This window comes from Sclerotinia sclerotiorum, genomic scaffold (genome assembly GCF_000146945.2).
Source record: "Sclerotinia sclerotiorum 1980 UF-70 scaffold_1 genomic scaffold, whole genome shotgun sequence".
Lineage (NCBI taxonomy): Eukaryota > Fungi > Ascomycota > Leotiomycetes > Helotiales > Sclerotiniaceae > Sclerotinia > Sclerotinia sclerotiorum.
The window spans coordinates 2514137-2534441 of NW_001820835.1; the positions used below are offsets into that span (position 1 = coordinate 2514137).

At 40.9% G+C, this 20305-nt stretch overlaps 8 protein-coding genes across 8 annotated transcripts; 4 read left to right on the top strand and 4 right to left on the bottom strand.

Annotated features, from left to right (window-relative positions):
* Window positions 1-578: 578 nt before the first annotated feature.
* SS1G_00975 (hypothetical protein) lies at window positions 579-1875 on the top strand (the record flags this gene model as incomplete). The annotated part of the gene is made up of 4 exons (XM_001598836.1): window positions 579-659; window positions 764-1318; window positions 1398-1662; window positions 1778-1875. The coding sequence occupies 4 exons, from the start codon at window positions 579-581 to the stop codon at window positions 1873-1875; spliced, it is 999 nt and encodes a 332-aa protein (XP_001598886.1).
* A 755-nt stretch (window positions 1876-2630) lies between these two features.
* Window positions 2631-4320, bottom strand: SS1G_00976 (hypothetical protein; the record flags this gene model as incomplete). The annotated part of the gene is made up of 5 exons (XM_001598837.1): window positions 2631-2753; window positions 2919-2947; window positions 2983-3429; window positions 3502-4086; window positions 4239-4320. 5 exons carry the CDS (start codon window positions 4318-4320, stop codon window positions 2631-2633), a joined length of 1266 nt encoding a protein of 421 aa, XP_001598887.1.
* A 492-nt stretch (window positions 4321-4812) lies between these two features.
* SS1G_00977 (predicted protein) lies at window positions 4813-5915 on the top strand (the record flags this gene model as incomplete). Its single annotated transcript, XM_001598838.1, has 4 exons — window positions 4813-4849; window positions 5283-5333; window positions 5825-5854; window positions 5908-5915. The coding sequence occupies 4 exons, from the start codon at window positions 4813-4815 to the stop codon at window positions 5913-5915; spliced, it is 126 nt and encodes a 41-aa protein (XP_001598888.1).
* A 274-nt stretch (window positions 5916-6189) lies between these two features.
* Window positions 6190-8314, bottom strand: SS1G_00978 (hypothetical protein; the record flags this gene model as incomplete). The annotated part of the gene is made up of 7 exons (XM_001598839.1): window positions 6190-6208; window positions 6331-6462; window positions 6517-7199; window positions 7312-7693; window positions 7753-7850; window positions 7900-7973; window positions 8146-8314. 7 exons carry the CDS (start codon window positions 8312-8314, stop codon window positions 6190-6192), a joined length of 1557 nt encoding a protein of 518 aa, XP_001598889.1.
* A 1946-nt stretch (window positions 8315-10260) lies between these two features.
* Window positions 10261-11239, top strand: SS1G_00979 (predicted protein; the record flags this gene model as incomplete). The annotated part of the gene is made up of 2 exons (XM_001598840.1): window positions 10261-10342; window positions 11013-11239. 2 exons carry the CDS (start codon window positions 10261-10263, stop codon window positions 11237-11239), a joined length of 309 nt encoding a protein of 102 aa, XP_001598890.1.
* A 1068-nt stretch (window positions 11240-12307) lies between these two features.
* SS1G_00980 (hypothetical protein) lies at window positions 12308-13424 on the bottom strand (the record flags this gene model as incomplete). The annotated part of the gene is made up of 2 exons (XM_001598841.1): window positions 12308-12886; window positions 13017-13424. The coding sequence occupies 2 exons, from the start codon at window positions 13422-13424 to the stop codon at window positions 12308-12310; spliced, it is 987 nt and encodes a 328-aa protein (XP_001598891.1).
* A 548-nt stretch (window positions 13425-13972) lies between these two features.
* Window positions 13973-15115, bottom strand: SS1G_00981 (hypothetical protein; the record flags this gene model as incomplete). Its single annotated transcript, XM_001598842.1, has 2 exons — window positions 13973-14370; window positions 14452-15115. The coding sequence occupies 2 exons, from the start codon at window positions 15113-15115 to the stop codon at window positions 13973-13975; spliced, it is 1062 nt and encodes a 353-aa protein (XP_001598892.1).
* A 1421-nt stretch (window positions 15116-16536) lies between these two features.
* SS1G_00982 (predicted protein) lies at window positions 16537-17237 on the top strand (the record flags this gene model as incomplete). Its single annotated transcript, XM_001598843.1, has 3 exons — window positions 16537-16547; window positions 16746-16776; window positions 16977-17237. 3 exons carry the CDS (start codon window positions 16537-16539, stop codon window positions 17235-17237), a joined length of 303 nt encoding a protein of 100 aa, XP_001598893.1.
* Window positions 17238-20305: the final 3068 nt, after the last annotated feature.

The following is a 20305-nucleotide window of genomic DNA, read 5'->3' on the forward strand; positions in this document are numbered from 1 at the left end:
CAATTTTAATCAATTCTAATGATGTTTGATTGGTGAATGGAATTTATCATTTATTATTCTGACATTTTGATAAGACTAGATGAGTGGTTCTTACTCCGTACGCTTCCTTACCTTATCTATCTAGCTAGGATAGGTAGTAACCTTATTTCACTCATACGTACAATCCATATATCTCACACTAGGTACCTACCTATAAATCAATTTTTCTTTCATATAAAATCTAATACTAGAGAACAATTTCAATTCCTATAGATCTATAATTCATTAAGATTGTAAGTGAAATTTGTTAATTCAAATTTCAAATTTTTTCCAAAATCGAAGATCAAAATAAACATTTTAATTTTAAATTGGATTTCCCCGACTTTTTTTCTTCAATCTAACCTGACTGATCATTAAGACCATTTTCACATTTCAACGTCATTCGACCCCGGGTCTTTTACCTTTTTCGACCACAACAAATCCAATCCTTCTTACTTTCCGACAACGACATACCATCTACCGAAATCCCTTCTTATCATTTTGATCGCAAATAATTAACTTATAACTATTGATATATTGCATCAATTGATTCAGTCAATATGTCGTACACTCAGCAATATCAAGGTGTGGGTGGGAATCCATATCAAGATTCTGGCGCCGCTGAAGCCGGATATGGTGGTGTAAGTTCATTTCATTTCACTTCACACTTTCTTTCTTCATTAATCGCATCGATGCGTAAAGGAATCTCGAGTCTAGAATCTAAGAAATGCTAACCCCACGATAGAATAATAATCTAGCCCAACCAGGACTCACGCATGAAATGTCAAACTACTCTCAAACATCCAACTATTCCTCCGGTACACCCGGCGCCATCCCACCTCCCAGTTCCAACGTCCTCACCCAACAAGCCTTCCTCGACCGCGTCGATTTCGCCAAATCCGAAATTCGTTCTCTCTCCTCCAACGTTTCTCAAATCGCTACTCTTCACCAACGCGCCCTCTCTTCCCCCGATTCCTCCTCCACTGCTTCCCTCGAAAATCTCGTAACACAAACTCAGCTCAAAAATACCCAGATTCGTGATCAAATTAAATATTTGGAAGCTGATGCTATCAAGACGCAAGATGGGACTAAGAATGTCAAGACCACGCAAGCTAAGAGATTGAAGACGGAGTTTGAGAATCAGTTGCAGCAATATAGGGAAGAGGAGTTGAATTATAGAAATGAATATAGACGTCAAATTGGAAGACAATATCGTATTGTTAATCCTGAAGCTTCGGAGGCTGAGGTTGAAGAAGCTAGTCAGATGGATTGGGGTTCGGAGGGTGTTTTTCAAACTGCTGTATGTTTTGTCCTATTCCCCTCTATCAGACAGTCTAGGACTTTTTTTTTACTTGTGAACATACTAACAAATCCCTCAGCTTAAATCCAATCGATCTGGTCAAGCCTCCTCAGTTCTTGGAGCTGTTCGTGCCCGTCATAATGAACTCCAACGTATTGAAGCCACTCTTACCGATCTTGCAGCTATGTTTGCCGATATGGCTCAAATAGTCGAAGCTCAAGATCCCGTCGTCGAACATACCGAACAAAATGCTATTAAAACCGCCGAGGATGTCGATAAAGGAAATACGGAAATCGACAAGGCGAATGAACATGCCAGACGTAGAAATAGACTAAAGTGGTGGTGTTTGTTGGTCACAATCATTATTATCCTTGCGATTGCCTTGGGTGTTGGTTTAGGGGTTGGATTGGCAGTCAAAGGGTCCAAAACTGCTACTAATTAGGTGTTTATGGGCAGTAGTTGAAACCTTCAAAGGGTTGAGAGGAAGGCTTGAGGAAGGCTTTCGGAAGGCACGAGATATGATGGATGGTATGGGTATGGTATTTGGAGGGGATTGAATAGGTTCAACGAATGATGCGGTTACCAATGAACCGATGAAATGATGGGAAAGGGATGGAAAGAAATGTTGTATGTTGTATATTTGTCTGGGATATCATTTTTCCTTATTTCTTTTTTATTGTTTTTTTTGTGCGCGTTTTTGCTTTATCTCTTTTTCTACGAACGAACGATGGGCTTTTTTTAATGCACGATGGGATGGATGATTCAACATGTTATGTTATGCAAAAAGCTTGGGGATTTTTTTACATACCTACTTTAATATGGATTACGAGGATGGATGAAATATGGGATGGCTGCTAGAGGAAGGAGGAAGGAGCTAGAGGGAGGAAAAGGGGCGGCGGCCTTTTAATAAATCATAGTTGTGCTTCTGCTTTTGTAGTCTGGGAGTGGAGTGGAATGGATGGAGTTTAGGAGGGAGGGAGGCAGCGGAAGAGGATAATCAGAGAGGAGTAAAGAGGAAAAGCAGAGAGAGAGGAGAGAGAAGAATGTAATTGAATGAAATGGAACGAAGCGAAATAATAAAATAAAATAAACGAATCTTCTCTAGAAATTGTTTTTTGTTTTTTATGTGTATGCAATGTGTGCGTATGTGCGTATGTGTGTGTGTGTGCATATGTGGATGCGAGCTTGCTATAGTTATAATGAAATCCTCAATTTTAGGACAGACAGATTAATCCACGCAACTATCCTACTAGATACCTCTCTACCGGATCGACTTGTAAGGTATCTATAGGTAGCTATCTATCTGGATATTTTATTTTGGTGTTTGGGTGTTTGGTATTTGGTTTGAGTATTTGGATATGATATTTCCCTTGTCTTGTTCTAATTCCGGTGTGAATGAATACTCCTTATATAATAATGTAACGATGTTAACTACCTATGTATAGAGTATATGCTTGTATGAGTTTATTGCCTGCTACTCTTCACTCCTTACTCCACTCTTCGCTTTTCTGCATTTCTGCATTTCTTATGCTGTAATGTAATTTCCATTCCATTCCTATCCAAAAAATTTATCATCACCCTAACCCTCACCCTCACTCACCTCACGTTCACCTCTCTCCCACAAACCAACTAATCCTCATTATACTTCCCACTATCCAACATACCCTTCCCACCTCTCCCCCCGGACCTCCGACCCCAAACCCTCAACCCCCACTCCGAAATCGTGAATCCCCAATGTCCCGCCACGAGCACCCCACTAACCACATTAACAACCTTAACCACAAATCTCAAGAACCCATCTCTGCTTTCCTCTACCGTCAAGAGAAGTGGCTCAATGTCATATTTGAAAAATATTCCCGGTACGTTACGTTCTCCTACAATGTGTTCTTGTGATGTAACGGCGTATTGGTTTGTACGTAGTAATGAGGGTGAGGAGGAGGGGGAAAATGTTGATGGGGAGAGGGAATATAAGGTTGGGACTATGGAGAGGAAGTATTGGTATTTGTGGAAATGGTTGGGAGTGCCGGCGATGGTGCGATCGAGGGGGTTGAGGAGGGAGGGGTAGAAAGGTCCGAAGGATAGCTCGTTGATTATGTGGGAGAAATTGAATGCTATTCCTTTTGTTAGTAATTATCCAAAATCTAGATATTTCACATGCGGAGAGAAAAAAAAAAAGAACGAACCATTATGATCTAAATGCTGTCCCAATTCCGGATATCCATGACCCTTCGCCGTAATATGAAAATCTCCCTGCACCTTATTTACTTCCAAACTTCCATAAACCCTACAACTATCTCCGCCTCTCGGTCCTCCCTTAAGTCTCGGCGTCTTCGCAAATTTCGCCCTCTTCTTTCCACCAAGCGCTACAATATCATGAACATGTTCCTCTCCAAATCCCTCCTCATGATATTCCTCCCCAGTAACCACTCTACCATGCGCATCTTTCCCTAATTGATGTACTCCCTTCGCATCCACCCATTGACTCCAATTCGTCGGATCTTCTTTGAGCATTATCCCGGCTAAAATGCGATCACCAGCTGCATCTTGTACATTGATATGTAATCCTGAACATTTCATTTTGACAACCATATCCATGTTTATTTGAAGGGAATGACCAATTCCCTTTTCAACTACGAAAGTATGTGTTTCGTAGCCCGTCCACCAACGAGAGAATTCGGAGAGGAGGAGCGCGAAGGATATGATGAGCATGGCGACGGTCCATTTGCCGCCGCCGGATGTTTGCGTTATATATTGAGGTTTAGCTTTGGCTGTTGGGGATTAATTCGTTAGTTCATGAACTTTGAATTTGGTTATGCGCTTCAAAATGAGTGCGTGTATATTTGTAAATACATCCATGTTGAATAACCCAGCAAATAATAAGCAGAAAGAAGAACGAATCAATAAGTAAAATAACACATACGAAAAGCATCAAAAGCCTGTACAATTCCCCCTTTCTCCCCAAATGACCCCTCATCCAATCCATGTTCTGTAAATCCATTCATTTTCGCCGGAGACTCGTCTTGCTCGTCTTAAATCCCCTACCTCACTTTGCGCATATAATCCCAGATTCAACTAAAACCCTCCCTAGGACTTTCACCTACGCAACCCTCTCTCCAAATCCGTTCGATTCCTAACCTTGGATAAAAAGTCGAATTTTGAATTGAAAGAAAAAAGAGAGATTGAGAATGAGAATGAGAATGAAAGAAACCTTCACGAAACGATAAAATCCATTGAAACCTCACAATTGAATTTCAAGAACAGCAAAAAAGGTCTCAAGTTACTCTTTGAAGATATCTATGAATTGCATGAATGAATGAATACATGCATGAAGTGAAGTGATGTATGCGCTCAGGCTTAGAATGGCCAGTTGAAAACTGTCCTGTCCTTTGAGTGAGCCGAGGATATACCGAGGAGATTTTATTGGTCGCTTGGATGTTTGATGTGCAAGGCTGATTAATGGGTTTTGGTAGTCTGGTGCAGGGTTGGGTTTTTTGATGCATGAACGTGAACGTGAGGTGGGTGCCGTATGCGGTATGCTGGATATATATATGTGGAAGGGATTTTAGGAGTTTGATGCACTATTATATTTAATCGCCTATCTATTTAAGTCGTTCAATATAAGTTCGAATTACGATAAACGCAATGACGGACCCATCTAAGCTTAAAGACCGTACAAATTGTGCTATCTAGGATATGGTTATCGAACAATGAGCTTCGATACTATAAGATTATATATCCAAATATAGCAGTTTAGTATGAACGCTAGGTCAAAATTTTGGGAGGAGAGCCATAATAAGTATACATATTTCATCACGGGGTAGTTTATCCAGCTTCTCACACGGCATCATGGAAAAGGACGGGTGAATTATACGAGTTGGCCAATTCGGCGTGGAAAACATGATGGATGGAGGTGTTAGTTTTGGATATCTAGAAGTCTAAACGGTCCATTAGGTTGCCTATCTAGATCCGAATAATAAGGAGCAGGTAGAGGCACCAAAGGTTGAGTCACCTCGAGGTAAGACAATCCGCTGGAAACAATTTATATCAGTCCAACCCAAAAGATCAATATCCCTCACCAACAACTTCATCACGAGAATCCCATTAACCTCATCACAAAAAACCAAAATGAAATGTAATCTTATAAATAAAATTGTATATTCCGAAATTCATCAAAAAAAAATTGAACTGGAAACTCAAAATCTAAAATGAGCGACCGAATCAACAAACGTAAATTTAGCAAGTAAACCCTAACTTTCCTCCCTTCTATCAATTCAACTGAACTCTGCGGAAAAAATTTCGTCACATTTATTTCCATGTTGCGTTCCATGTAGATCTTTCTTCCAGAGAAAGTCTCCACATATGTAGGTAGACAAAGTACGATAAAGAGTGAGTAAGTAAGTATGTACATGAATGAACTCCACACCACTTAATAAGAAGCTGTAGCAGTAGCAGTCCCCAACTTCAGGTAACAAGAACATCCAGAACTAACATGCTGAGCAGCATCAGGAGCAAAATCACATCCAGGGAGCCAAGTTGGTATTGTAGCGTCGGGTCCGGAAGTAGCGGGAGTTACTAACCAGCTAGAACAGAATTCTAAAGCGGTACAATGTTCTAATGCTCTAAGACAGTTATCTGCATGACAAGATTGATTGAAAGGACTTGAGGATGTTGTTGTTGCTGCTGCTGTTGTTGTTACTGCAGCTGTAGCGGTAACGATAGTGAAAATTGAGACAGTTGTTTCTGTAAAGACTGTAGTAACGCTAGATTCTGAATCCGAAGAAATAGATAATGTAACTCTAGTCTCTGTATTGAAAGATACCGAGTTGGATTCTGCAGCAATAGAACTTGTCATGGATATCGTTGTGGATAAACTAGAAGACCTCACAGAGGCTGAATAATTGTTAGCCGCAGACGACAATGGCAATATTCCTGTATTGCCTGTATTTTTCATTGCTGATATTGAAATAGGCGATGTGAAAGATGCAGATGGATTTGTAAAAGTAGGCACATACGTAGAAGCAGAATCAGAATCAGAAGAAGTAGAGGTATTGTTTGAATGGCAGGCTAGCTCGCTATCGCGTTTTTGACGTCTCTCGCGTCTTCCTTCCGACTTACGCTTCTTCAAACCGGCATTGAATGGATATCTGAAGGTCTTGATCAGTAAGCGGTTACTGTCAAGGATGAATGGAGATACTTACTGAACGTTAGTACAACTATTGGAATTCGGACACTTCTTGTAAAGTGAAATTAGACCAGCTGCTCCACAAATTTGTTGATTATTCCCAGAGCAAGGCATGGTACAACCACCCAAAACGCCAGGAACTGGAGCTCTACCAGCAAGCATATTATTATCACAGTAGCACTCTGTGGAATATTCCAAACCAGCGATACTAAAGCCTTTGCTGTTGCAGAAGTCGATACATTTTTCGATTGTCATTCCTGCATTATCTTTTAACGAAGCTCCTTGTAAAGTTCGAGGTTGACCAGGTAGATCTGTGCCACATCCCAAGTATGCGAAACTCTTTGATTTCGTCACGTCAGTGTAAGGCCAAATAGGCGTACCGATGGTGGTTGTAGCACCACATCCAGTTTTTTGAACAGCATTTGCGGGGCCGCTTTGAATCTCATTGCATCCAGGGAGTTTGGACATTACACCGGTGACTTGCTCATGAACTGATGGAGGAATTCTGCAAGCATTTGCAGTTGCATCGCTTGTGAGTTGGAAAACGGGACATTTTTCAATGACTCCACTATCATCGTTGCATTCGTTGACAGCTCTTTGTAATGTCGGCACATCCCAACCATTGACAAAGTCTCCATGAAATCCGTAGCCGGTTGGGTCTCCCATAGCCCAGACGAATGGTTGAGAATTACCATACCACTAGAAAGTTGATTGTTAGCACGGGATTGGGGTATAAGGGAAAGACTTGAGTTCTTGGAAAGAACATGTAAATTGCGCCATGGAGAGAAAACGAGAAGCTACAAGTGCTTACCATGTTAGCAAAGTCAGGAGTTTCCCAAATAATCTCATAGAAAATAGAGACAAAGCGCTTTGGATGACTGGGAGGACAATGACCACTATCCACAAGACTAGGATAAGCCATATGGGACATATGGTCTGGAGAATCCAAGTTCTTTCCATCCCAGCATGATGGGAAGAAGACTTGTGATCGGAGTCCATTTGGACATTTGTAATTCGGGAATCCATTCGTTTGAGGATTACTAGTACCGAGGCAGACATAGGTGATTGCCTGTTGTGCTAGAGAGCTAGAATTGTACGAGCGAAGGTAAGGATTACCAGTGACCATTCTAAAGCCGGGGGGAAAGGCCAAAAGACCTTTGGAGTACTCGGGATCTAATGGGTCACTGCGCTGCCTGGGTAATTGAAATTTGTTAATAATCCAAAGAGGTAGAGCATTGAATGACAAACTTACAAGTAATAAACTGTAACACCACCATTTTGACCGACAGAGATGAAACTGCCATTTTGAGCTCTGTAAAACAATGTTGGAGTCCAATAATTGGAAAGATCCTTTTTCTGTTAGTTGGAGAGTACTCACTTGTATTTGATGGAAGCTTACCTTTGTGACTGTACAAGAAGAGCAAGTTGAGGCCTGGGTGGAAGCATAGTTCATGTTAAAAGCAAATCCATTACCTGTTGCATATGGAGAGTTAGTATCACCCTTCAAGAATGGTTGTGGAAGACAACGAGAGATTTGAGCTTCGTTAAGAAACAGCTGAAATTAATATTTGGGGAAGAAAAAGTGGTAATGAATATCAAGGACAGAGTTGTTGCAAAGACAATAAAATTTGAATCATATACTAACCACCCATGATAGTGTGAACATGCGCTGATACACTACCTGGAGAGATAACTGGGTCAGCTCTCTGAACCACAATTGGGTTCTGGCATGGTAGACGCCAAAATGCAGAGGTAGGATTGATGTTGAGTGTGAGAAGGCACAAAGCCAACTTGAGCAAGGCGTTTGTTTGCATGATGAGTTATCCAGGTAGAAGTGATGAGGGTAATGCTTGGAACGAAAGAATGTGAGACCAGCTGCTGAATCTATATGCTTCTGAAGTTGCAGATGATTGACTCTAAAGAAGTGTCGCAGACACGAAGTTATCTGAAAATTTTGGATTCAAAAAAGCCATGCAGACTTGAAGGTATATCTATTTATTGAAGAGGTTGCCAATCACAACTACAATAGGAAGAATGCAAACAAATTTCTTGTGAAGTTAACCGAACCAGTGAGAAAAGACAGGAGAGTACTAAATCTTGGAGATAGATATGAGACTTTTGGTGAATGATGAAAGTCATTCCACCTCATGTAGTATTTCTCAAACAATAATACAACGTACTTGGCATCAAAATAATTGGTGCTTAGATTTCTTCGATATTAAACTGGTCAATGTGATCTTAGAAAGGGGCCGATAAACACAGATCCCGTCAATATCAAGCTTCACTTTCGGTTGATGGAAGTTGTAAATGGAGGAATCCTGGATGGCAGCAGGGATATTCTATCGAGGAAAATATCCAAATGTCTATATCAAACTATGTTCTCGGGTGGCTCAAACTTTAATGGGGAATATGTCAAATCCCTAGCTGCCTATGTATGTATTAACCATTTCTTTGGTGGATGTGGGTGCTGATGATTTGACACTTTTCGAATCTTGGCAGGTAAAAGATGGGTATTGCTGCTGGTACCCGGTGCGATATGTACCACATCAATAAAAAAGCTATTCACTTGATATTTGCTTCTTGATGCTTATCAAATTGTTCGATATTGATGCGGAATGACAGAAAAATCCTTTAAAGTCTGATAGTTATCTAGTACCTATCGCAGAAATGTCCAAGGTTTAACATGTGATGGATGTGATTGATGGCCAAGTGGCCGGACACCTTCAAGCTTAGACAACAGAAATGCCTCTAACTGAGCTGCGAGCTTCCCGTTTGCACTAGATTGGGCAGATCAGGTAAACCTTACCGGAGAGATCTAATCTTTAGAAGTCATTCCTTCAAACCTTGATGCGCTTACTCGGACCTTTGGGTCACTTTGTGATATCCCCTTAATTTGGTAGTTGTTGTGTAGACCTCCTATACCTATTCACATTGGTGCCGAGTCTAAGTCTACCAGGATATCCACTCTCATCTTGATATCTTGTGCCATGGGCCGCCTGCTACATGTGGTAGGTGGTAGGTAGCACATCATTTGACATTTGTGGGACGGGTGGGAAGTACATAGATTTAGTATTCAAGATCTTGCGTAACAATCCTGTACCAGATGAAGGTTATACGGGCTTATGCCAAGCCTTGATGTGAAAGATATGCCGTGTGCTAGTGTAAGTGTATATCGGTAGGTACCTGATTGTATGTTGTACGGTGAACGTGACGTGATGTTATGTTGTGCAAGCATTTTCACCTGGTGGTGTACAATACTTTTTATAAATATTTACATTTATATAAATATCCATATAAAATTTATGTATCTATGCATGATTAGTATTTCAAACTTAGTAGACTCTTAATATGGCATCGAAAAACATGCAACGTTAAAACTTTATTGACAAATTGATGAGGTAAGGTTAAGAGGCTGAATTTCTAAAGAAACCAAATCTGGGGAAATGACCAAGGAATTTAACCGCTGTGGGGATCAGCACCTAGTGTCGTGTTACTCTACTCCGTAACCGCCCTGATGGTCTTTTTTGATTTATTAATGATTTAATTGTGGAACCTTTTCCCGACGTCAACACTTCGGTCCGAATTAATATCTTTCAAAGAATTCTCGAGGAATAATTACCACTCATTCAACATCTTCAATGCCGCATCTCAATTATTCTGACATATCCTACATATGCTACATACCTTTCTAGACCTATCAAATCGACCAACCAGATGTAATATATGAGTTTGAAGACGTGTCAAATCAGCATACTCTACAATGTCTGTACCTAATACCTGGATTGCATCGTTGAACATGGCATTTCTCTGTATCGTTATCGCCTTTGTCACTTCTACTGACTGTATATTTTCATCTAGAATTTCACTACTTTCGTATAGAAATCTATTTCTTCATTTATATTTCATACCATTCGTATACAATTCCGTCTTAGCCGACCTCATTCAAATCTGTTGTCTGACACTCAGCCGCAGCTAACCCTTTGAATCTATCTTCGGCATTGATGTTTTAACTCATTGTTTCTGATATATAGATTCAGCATGCACGATAAAGTGAACAATCTACCAACGAGAGGAGAATAGAACTCGGCGAATATACATATTCTTTGAAGATCTTCTGCAATCATCGGCCTAAAGAGTAGTAACGACCAAAAAGGTACTCACTAGTCTCTTACTCGACAATTCTGAATCATCCATTGACCAAAAAGAGCAAGTCAATACCCCATTCGGGCATCAAAATTCCAAGAATGGAAGCTATTCCTGATTGGCTGAACATACCCCAGATTTCCCCAGATTTCAAATTCACTGGGTCATGCATGAACACTGGAATTCTACAATCTTACAATCGGGATAAACACATTCACTTTATGAGTAATATCTCACCGCGTTGCCGAGGAATTTTTACTCTTTTCACCAGTCATTGATTTCAAGAAACGGGCCGAATTTTAAACAAAATTTGCATTTCATGGAATTTAAGTTCTTTTTCATACTCCAATCATAACCTTATCTACCTAGGGACTCTCGGTCTTTTCCTTGACTCTAAATCATTAGCTGCTGAATATGTGTTAGGCGCAATTTCCACCAAAACTACAACTCTTAGTCCGAAGAAAAGTTTCTGCTCATCTGTTAGGATTATATTTGTATGGTATGAGGATGCATATGATCCTGAATCTAGGTGGTTTGACTTTAAGGGGTATGAGATGAGAGCATGCTTTGAAGCAATTGGTGTTGATTTATTATAAGGAAAGACTTGATGATACTTTACATGAATTCATTCGCTATGATTTAGGAATATTGTTTACCATGGTTCATGATAATCATTATATTATTCTAAAAGTGTCGAACTTGATAGGAAAATAGTCAAGTATTCTATGTGTTAATGTACGCACGCAGACTCAAGATATCAAAATGATCCCTTAAACTTTCCCAACGACCTCCTAAACAACCGAGTAAATCATCTACAAGTATTATCTACTAGTCCTCTCCTTCCTTCCTTCCTTCCTTCCTTCCTTCCTTCCTTCCTTCCTTCCTTCCTTCCTCCTCGCATCTCCCTCACAGCACAGCGCCAAATATCCTAAATCATCAGACCAAAAAACTTTTAAGTACCTACCTATCTACGTATAATTATACATTCTCTATAGTTTATAATCTAAAATCCATAATTCATAACCCTATCACAATATAATCAACCACTGATGATTAATAATAAATCATTAATAATAAATTTCTCCACAGTATTATCTGATAATTCATCTTTTATATTTCACACTTTTACATTTCATATCCCATGATAGCCCATACTCAACATCTAACATCTACCCACCCCTCCACCAATAATTAACTCTCCAAACAACACCCTCACATACTAAAATACCCACCAAGTACATCCATTCCATATTAATCCCATAATAACCACTACATACGATCTCCTCTGAACTCCTTTAAACTCCTTTAAATATCTCTAGATTTATAATCTTAGCTATTAACTTGATAGATATCAAAGAATTCATATTTATATAATCTATATTCATCTCAATTTGTATATATTTAATATCTAACATATACACCAATCCCTGAGGTTATGAGAAAAGTCTACTAGACACTATAATAAGATTGATAAGTATTCTCTGGGAAATTGAAAATTCTGATGTTGTATGCATGTATGTATTCCTATCTATCTAGCTAGCTACGCAGAAAAATGCTTATCAAATATCCACCGTCCATCTATCTATCCACACACCAAACCAAACCGACCAAGCCAGCAATTAAAAAAAACCACCGCACCCACCCATCCATCCCCAACCCCCCATCTACAAACTCCCCTCCACCACCTCCAACTCCCCAATAACCCCCCTCCACCTCTCCCACTCCCCATCACCCCCAGGAATTCCCCCCAAAAGCGGCAACCTCGTCCCGTCCCTCTCCCCGAACCCCAATATCCTAGCCACACACTCCTTAATACCCACCGTACCAAACCTCACCACAATTTCCTCTATCCCACTCAACTTCCACTGCAACAAATTTCTCTCCTTCTTCTCTTCCCCCGTTAATACATCCTCCCTAACACTCAACTCATAAAGACGCACAACACTTTTCGGGAAAAAGCCCGCCGTACCGTCGATAGTGCCTTTACAACCTATACTTATGGCTGGGAGTAATTGTTGGCCTAATCCGGTGAAAGTGTGGAAATGTGCGTGGTTTATGTGAGGAGATAGTGCGATTTGTGCATGATGGGATATATCACCGTGGGAAAGTTTGCAACCGACGATATTGGGGTGAGAGGCGAGGGTGGTGAAGGTTTGAGGTGTGACTCGCACGGAATTGGATACTCCTGGGTAATGGTATATCATGATTGGGATGGGACTTTGGTTTGCTATGGCTTTGAACCACTGTTTTGGGGAGGGATATGGATTAGCAATTGCCCTTCATGCTAACTTAAAAATACCCCTCATAATCCTCAACCAGAAATCTCCCACCTCTCTCACCAAAAACAAAAGAACAGCCAAGAAAAAAACTCACCTCAATAATCCCCTCCTGCGTACTCGCCCCCGCAAAATACCCCGGCACAAGCACCAATCCCCACGCACTACCCGCCCGTCCCGCCTCAACCAACTGTCCCACCACCTCGTGAATATTCTGACTCGCCGTCCCAGCAATAATGCCCACATCCGCAAATCCCTCTTTATCCAACGCATCTCTACAACCCCTCAATACCGTATATCTCTCTTCATTAGAAAGATGTACTGCTTCACCTGTACTACCTAAGACTACTAATCCCTTGATACCTGAACGAGCGAGATGGATGGAATGCGCTGCTTGGGTTTGTGTGTCTAGGGGTGAGGCGATGGAGGAGTAGGAGGAGGAAGAGCGTGGGAGGAAGAATGTTGGGACGGGGACGTAGACACCGGGGGGTGGTGGTTGTGCCATTTTTGGTTGTAATTGAGTTTGTATTGCAATTGAGTTTGAGGTTGAATTTGGTGAGGGAAGAGTTGTAGATGTGTTAGGAAAATACTTGGGAATTGGAAATGAAAAGTATGTTTTATTTGATAGATATTTGAGTGTTGAGGTAATTACCTAGGTATATTTATTCGGTGTATCAATGTACGAGGACCCCACTAGGAGTTTATTGACCCGAGCAGATATGGAGGGGTAGTATAAAGCCAAGCATATTTGATTTGAATTGACAGAAAAGTTAAACTAGAAAGGGCACGGGGTTAATTGATGTGGACGGAATGGAATCCTTTCGATTTGAGTATATGTATTGTATTTTTGTGGTAAGAAGGTGGATACTTAATTGAATGATCCTCACTTACGATCTGTCCTCTTCCCCCAACTTCCAATCTCTCTTTGAAGAATCAAAACATCCAAATATAGAGCCGCTGAGACAATATCCAAAGTACTGTCTACTACTCTTGCCCTCTTTCCCAGCCACCACATCTCTCCCATCTCCCATCTTCCATCTCCCATCCTCAAAATCACTCTCCAATATTATACGCTTTAATCGCCGTGCCACTCCAAATCATAATCTGATTTTCCCTACTCAAACTAGCCAGATAGCAAAACCTCATGACCACATCCCTCCACTTCTCCCAAGCCCCTTCAACCCCAACTGTACACACCGGCCAATCAGATCCAAACATAGTCCTAAAAGGTCCGAATGTAGCAAAAATCACCGCTAAATATGGTTGCAATGCCATAACAATATCATCTATAGGACCCTTCTTCAAAGCATCTGGCATTTCTGAAAAACATCCGCTGAGTTTCATATATGTATTACTGTATTTGCTGAGTTTGAACATGGCAGTGCGCCAAGCGAGGAATGATGGATCGGTTTGGGTATTGTAGATTGAGAAGTCAGGTTTGCAGAGATGATCTAGTTAAGGAGTGTTGTTAGCCATTGTTACTGTTACACAAGATGAAAATGTGACGTGAGAAATTAATGATCCAAACTCACTAATAATAACCCGAACTTTTTCTTTCTCCTCCACTCCCTCATGAGCTTTCTCCATCATCTGCACCGCTTCTTCCAATTGCCATCTCCCACCAGAATGTAAATCAACCCCTAAATCAAACACAAACCCATTCTTCCCCAGCCACTTCAACCCTTCTATAAATTTCTCCGAGATCATAGTCCCCCTCTCCTTATCCTGCACCAAATATCTAAACCCCCTCACCAACTTCCAACTCCCTTCTGCCACCCTCTCAACCTCCTTAACATATCTCTCCAACACCTTTTCTCCACTGGGTACAGGCGCCCATGGCACAATAGCCTTGCAAAGCTTCGCCTGCTCGGCAGTATGCCCTTCACCTTCGAGAGGTTGACCCAACGCAATTCGTTTCAGCCATGAAACTTCCTTAAGTGGCATTTCCCAACCCGAACCATCCTCTTCTCCGCTTTTCAAATCATTCTTGCGGTCGGTTTCGAGAAATATAAATCCTTCAAGTGAAGGAGCAGATGATGTAGCAGCCGTGTATTCATCGAGAGAATGTTGTTTGTAGAGAGGATTTGAGGGGGTATTCCAGGCGAGAGTATCGAGTTCGCTTTGGGGGAAGAGGTGGATGTGGGAGTCGATAATTGGGTATGAGGGCGAAGGAGTGGTAGAAGATTGGGAATCCATCGTTCTATATGGGTTTGACTGGTTTACTTCTCAGTATCAATAATTCGATTCAGAAGATAGTATTCCGATCTATTCGAAGCCAAATTGCAAGATTGCAGTGTATAAAGAGATCCAGTGTAGTGCATGATAAGTACTCTGTACGGAGTGGACAAATACCCCACATAGTTGCTTAAATTAAGCTATTATTGTGTAACAATACAGGGTATGAAATATGGGGTGGGGTAGATGAATATAGATAGATTGGCAATATTCACTCACTCGTACAATTTATGATATTCGTTTTACTTTTTGCCTCTATTCACAATTTCACATCCACAACTCTCCCCATCAAGAAATCATAATTCACGAATTGAGAATTCTTGCCAAAAGTTTACAAATTTGGGCGTTGGTGAAAACTTTCAAGGTCATTACCGGTAGTGGTGTCATTTCCCCATTTCCCCAGTTCATTGAACCCCTAACTAGGTACCTAGGTAATAATCTTATAGATCTATGAATACCTATATAGATACCTATCATCATCAACATCGAAAATCACCACGAAAAAAGTTTGCTTAATGAACTGCATCCTATATTAAACCAGTTTATTTCATATAACCTCCACATCTAATCTCACCCCTTGAAGAACTCAAGGACTGGTTAATTATTCCTAGTTTTCTTACGATTGAACAGACAACCGCGCAAATGAACCCCCATTGACACAATGAGATATTACGGCGTCGATGGCTCTAAGATAAGCTTAAATGCTAACCTTAACCTATACCAGCGATGATGAGTGTAGCAATAGGATATAGGTTTTCTTCACTTCACATCAGCACCTATCTTTCTACGGAGCAAAATTCTCCTTTACAATCTAATCTTACCTTACGCTTCCTCTCTTATAATCTTACAAGAATTATACCCCTTCATCTAAAGCTATTTCACTATTCAAAATCACTCCCAAAACCGAAGCCATCCAATATTAGTATATAATACTATATATCACAATTTCTCCTTCCCAGCGGCTGTATCTTCACTACCGAGTAGCTTCTACTCCGTATTCAAAGAGCCGATTGCAATAAGAACCTTCTCTTCCCAATCACAACCTCAAGGCCTCTCACAAGACGATTCAAATTCCTATCTACCTGTCTATGATTGTTATTTTTATAAAAACATTGCCAGCTGGAGAGTCTGATATTTTAAATTCAACACAACATTCCTCCCACTAACTATTCAAAATCTCCTAATCGATAAATCTTTAATTTGCGAAATTTAAAAAAACACTCACCTGTAAACCTCAACTGGGATTTACAGTTCCAGATGAATTTTAACGTAATTGCTCACCCTGTCAAAACTCCGCTATAGGGACAAGAACAGCGTCAAATCTAGAATTCTCCCCGGTAGAAACTGCGTACCAGCTATCTCTATGCTGTACTTACTGTATTATGGGTGGTAAGTAAGTTTATCATCGAGCTGAAATGCAAAATTCTCCTTCGGATCCGATGCACTCACTCATTAGATATTAATGCACTGTGCATATTTAGCAGCATATAATTTTTGCTTGCTTGCTGTGCAGGAGAAAAATCTGAGATATTTGATAAGAAAAGGAAGGGGGGGTGAAAAATCTAATGAGTGTAAGAAAAAGAATGTAAAGGAAGTCACAAGGAAGAGAGTGGGTAACTGGAGTTTGATATGGGGAATGAATCATCGATATTTGCATAGATTGACTAGGAATTAATAACTATGGAGGTAATTTTAGGGGAAAATGAGTTTGAGAGGGAAGGTATCTGGATTTGCAGGAGAGATGTGGAATTTTTGGAGCTTTTGATACTGAGGTTTTTTGGCTGAAGGGATAGATAATGTACTAGGGATATGAGGGATGTAGATTGGTGGGCTACTTTGGAAGAGGAAGAAGCGAGTACTGCTCATAACTAGAAGAGCAGAACAGTATGAGTATGTTGGAATAATAAGGAGTATGAAACTTGTTTTGAGTGCAGGAGTTCCTTATGTTTTGAAGATAGTGAAGTTGAAACGAAAGTTTATATACACATCCATTGAGACGATTGGAGTTATATCGCCAAGTGGTGAAAATCATGAGGATACAAAATTCTTGGACAAGGGAATATCTTCCCTTGGAAAGGTTTAGAACATCCATCCGAGCATGAATCAATTTATTAAGACGATTTCAAATGGTAATGCTTGAATTACAGATGTCAAATGTCTCGGTTATAGCACAGGTCAAGGAGAATGAGATTCGCGTAACAAGCAGAGTTGTGGGATTTATAATGATGTACCTATCCATGGAATTATGTCTTGTGGTGTTGTTCTGATTGTTCATTTTGTCCGTTATATCTGAATCCACGAGGATGTTATGAACGTATATCTAAGCAATAGAAAGAAAAGAGGATGGTGTAAGGAGTGTTGGTCATGCCCTCCATGTTTGCTTCGACCTTGAGCACTAGAGCCTGCAATATTAGCCATCTAGATTGTACCACTTAGTATACAGCTCCGTCTTGGATATTGGCGCTATCCGCGCTCAGATTTTCACATTTATCATGAACATGAAAGCTGCGATACTGACAGCTCACTTCATCTCATGATTGCTCAACTGGACCATATACATTGGGACGCTGATCGAAATCTTTGCTCAAACCTCCTGACTCTTCTTCCCTTAGTCAGATTTTCGGACATATTTGAATAATAAAAATTCAAAGGTGGAGTGCCCAGATTATTTTGATCGAAAGTGAGTCTTTCCTCAGCCCTCCTGATTCAAACCGTAGAGAGTCCTTCATCGTAGATTCGTCGCTATGACTAGGGTAAAACCCCGTGAACACTGTACTTCCCGCAGATACAGCCGTGCATTCAACAGTTGAATCGAAGCCACTCGGCTTTACGGCAAGGCTAGTAGTTCTTTCTCCGATACCAGCCTCTCTATTGAATTTAGAGTATGCCGACTTTTCCGGGCACAGAAAACATCGCATTTGAATGTCGACTCGTAAAAGGGGAATATTTCCAATAAAGATCATGAACCCCGCAATAGCCCATCAAAACTTAGGGATGGGCGATGATCGCGGGGTTTAGAGATCTGGGGATTCCTAGCAAGGATACTTCAATGTTTCGTTACATTAAAATACCAACTCGTATATTGGCAGCTCCACTGATTTTTCTGCAACTCGCCGCGTCAGGTAATGAACTACATGGATTGAGTTTACCAAGTGGTCCCTGAGTGCTTGTCAGAAGTTCGTGGAGAAATCTGGAGAAACATTGGAGGTCATGCTCGTTAAACTTTGTCTTGAAATTTAGGGGGCCGTGGTGTTTGTCATGGATGGGATCTCATGAGACTTGCGCGATAAGCCGAATGAAGTGCAGTAACAATTTCTCGGCATCTCGCTCGCTGCTTTGGTTTGTTTCGACCGATCCGATAAAGTGACGTAGTTCTGCATTATTTTTGCTGTCCGTTACCTTCCATTCTCCCAATGAATGCATATTACCGAAAATGGGTAACACGAAAACCTGATAACAACATCCTTCAACCATATATTAATATCCATATATGCATCAGAACACGTATCGTTTCAAAGGCCCATTTAACCCTGACCCGATTACTGCGAAAGTCCTGATTAATTTAATCAAAACTCATGTGTGATGATGTTGCTGATGTTGACATTTTGACAAGTACGGATTAGTGAGAATTTCATATGCATATGCAATGCAGGTCCTGAATTAGACCCTTCAACTTCGTTTTCTTTCCCTGCGTCTTAAAGTGAAGTGAATACGACGATGGATTAGGGACCGGATTCACATGTCAAGAGCTGGCAGCCTGAGAGTATATTTTCAAGGGGACACAAACAAGAAAACCCAGAAAACATCAGATTGCGCAACTTCGAACACATAAGCCGCAAAAACTCGGATGCTGTGTCTAAGGTTAGCGATACTTCCCTGGTGAGATGCAACTGATACGAAAGATCCTCAAGGAACGGCGTTGCTTTTCGGCCAAATTGAAGGGAAAAAACGGTACTGATCTAAACAACTTATCCGGATTGAAGGATTCTTATGGTTGTAGGAGAGTTTAACAATGTAATAATAAAATAAGAGGGAGAAGTTCTTGATTTTTATCAGGTGATCAGATAACATAGATAATGTACTGTACGGGTGACCCACACACACATACTGTACTGTATCTAGGAAGGAACGCTCGGTTGCTTTTCATGATAGGCGAGAGAAACTTTACAAATGAAGATTAGTTTGAGGCTGGTGATTTGCGTTGGTTGGTTCGAGCCTACTCATCTAATCCACTCCCTTGTAAAATCTGAAAAAGTACAGATACACACGCACAACACGAGTCACAATTAAGCACATCCCTCTTCCTATAACCTCTGTTAGATGCTCAGCCTCTACGCCTCTCATGGCGTCTGCTTGTTAGTACGGAGTACTCCGTTGTCACTCCACTCTACCGGCCAGCGTATCGATGCTCCTTTCGAGGATTCGTCGAATGAGGATACACACAACTACCTATGTACCCATAGTGGTAATTGATTGGACTACCCGTGTGATTTGAATACGCTCAACCGCCATGAAACGAAACAATCCAACAAGTTCGTTCCAACTAACGATTCATGATGCGGGCATTCTCGGTCTTGAGAACAGACAAGAGTTGTGTTAGAAAGGGTGGCCCTGCCATCGAATCTTCTCCATTGGCGTTCATTATTGCTTTGGCTAACTAGGGAGGCAACTGCCTTGAAAATGCCCTACTAAACGGACTGGATTCCCGAATAGATTCATTTTCCTGCAGTCAGAAATAATGGTCTAGTATGTCTAGGACCTCGGTAGGAGTTGACTATAGTTTACAAATCCCATCCGCACAACAGGTTCTTCCTTTCTTTTACGTGGTTCAGTGGATCTCGCTCCTCCCACCCCCGCCCCTCCATCTCTATCCCACCATCATCCCACCATCCCACACAGTGGCACACACCATACAAAAATTGGGTCTGATGGAACTAATCATGCAAAACTTCGTCATAATAATAAGCCTCGATCCAACACTTTTTCCCTCATCAGCAAAATTTGTTATTGAAATGTATCCGGCTTGTTTTCAACCAAACAACGAGAAACAAAGACAACAACTAACATATAAAGTTTCAGTCCATGTAACAACGCACGGTAAAAGTCGGAAAACTCTTCACAAGGATCTCAATGCAAATGCAAATACAAATG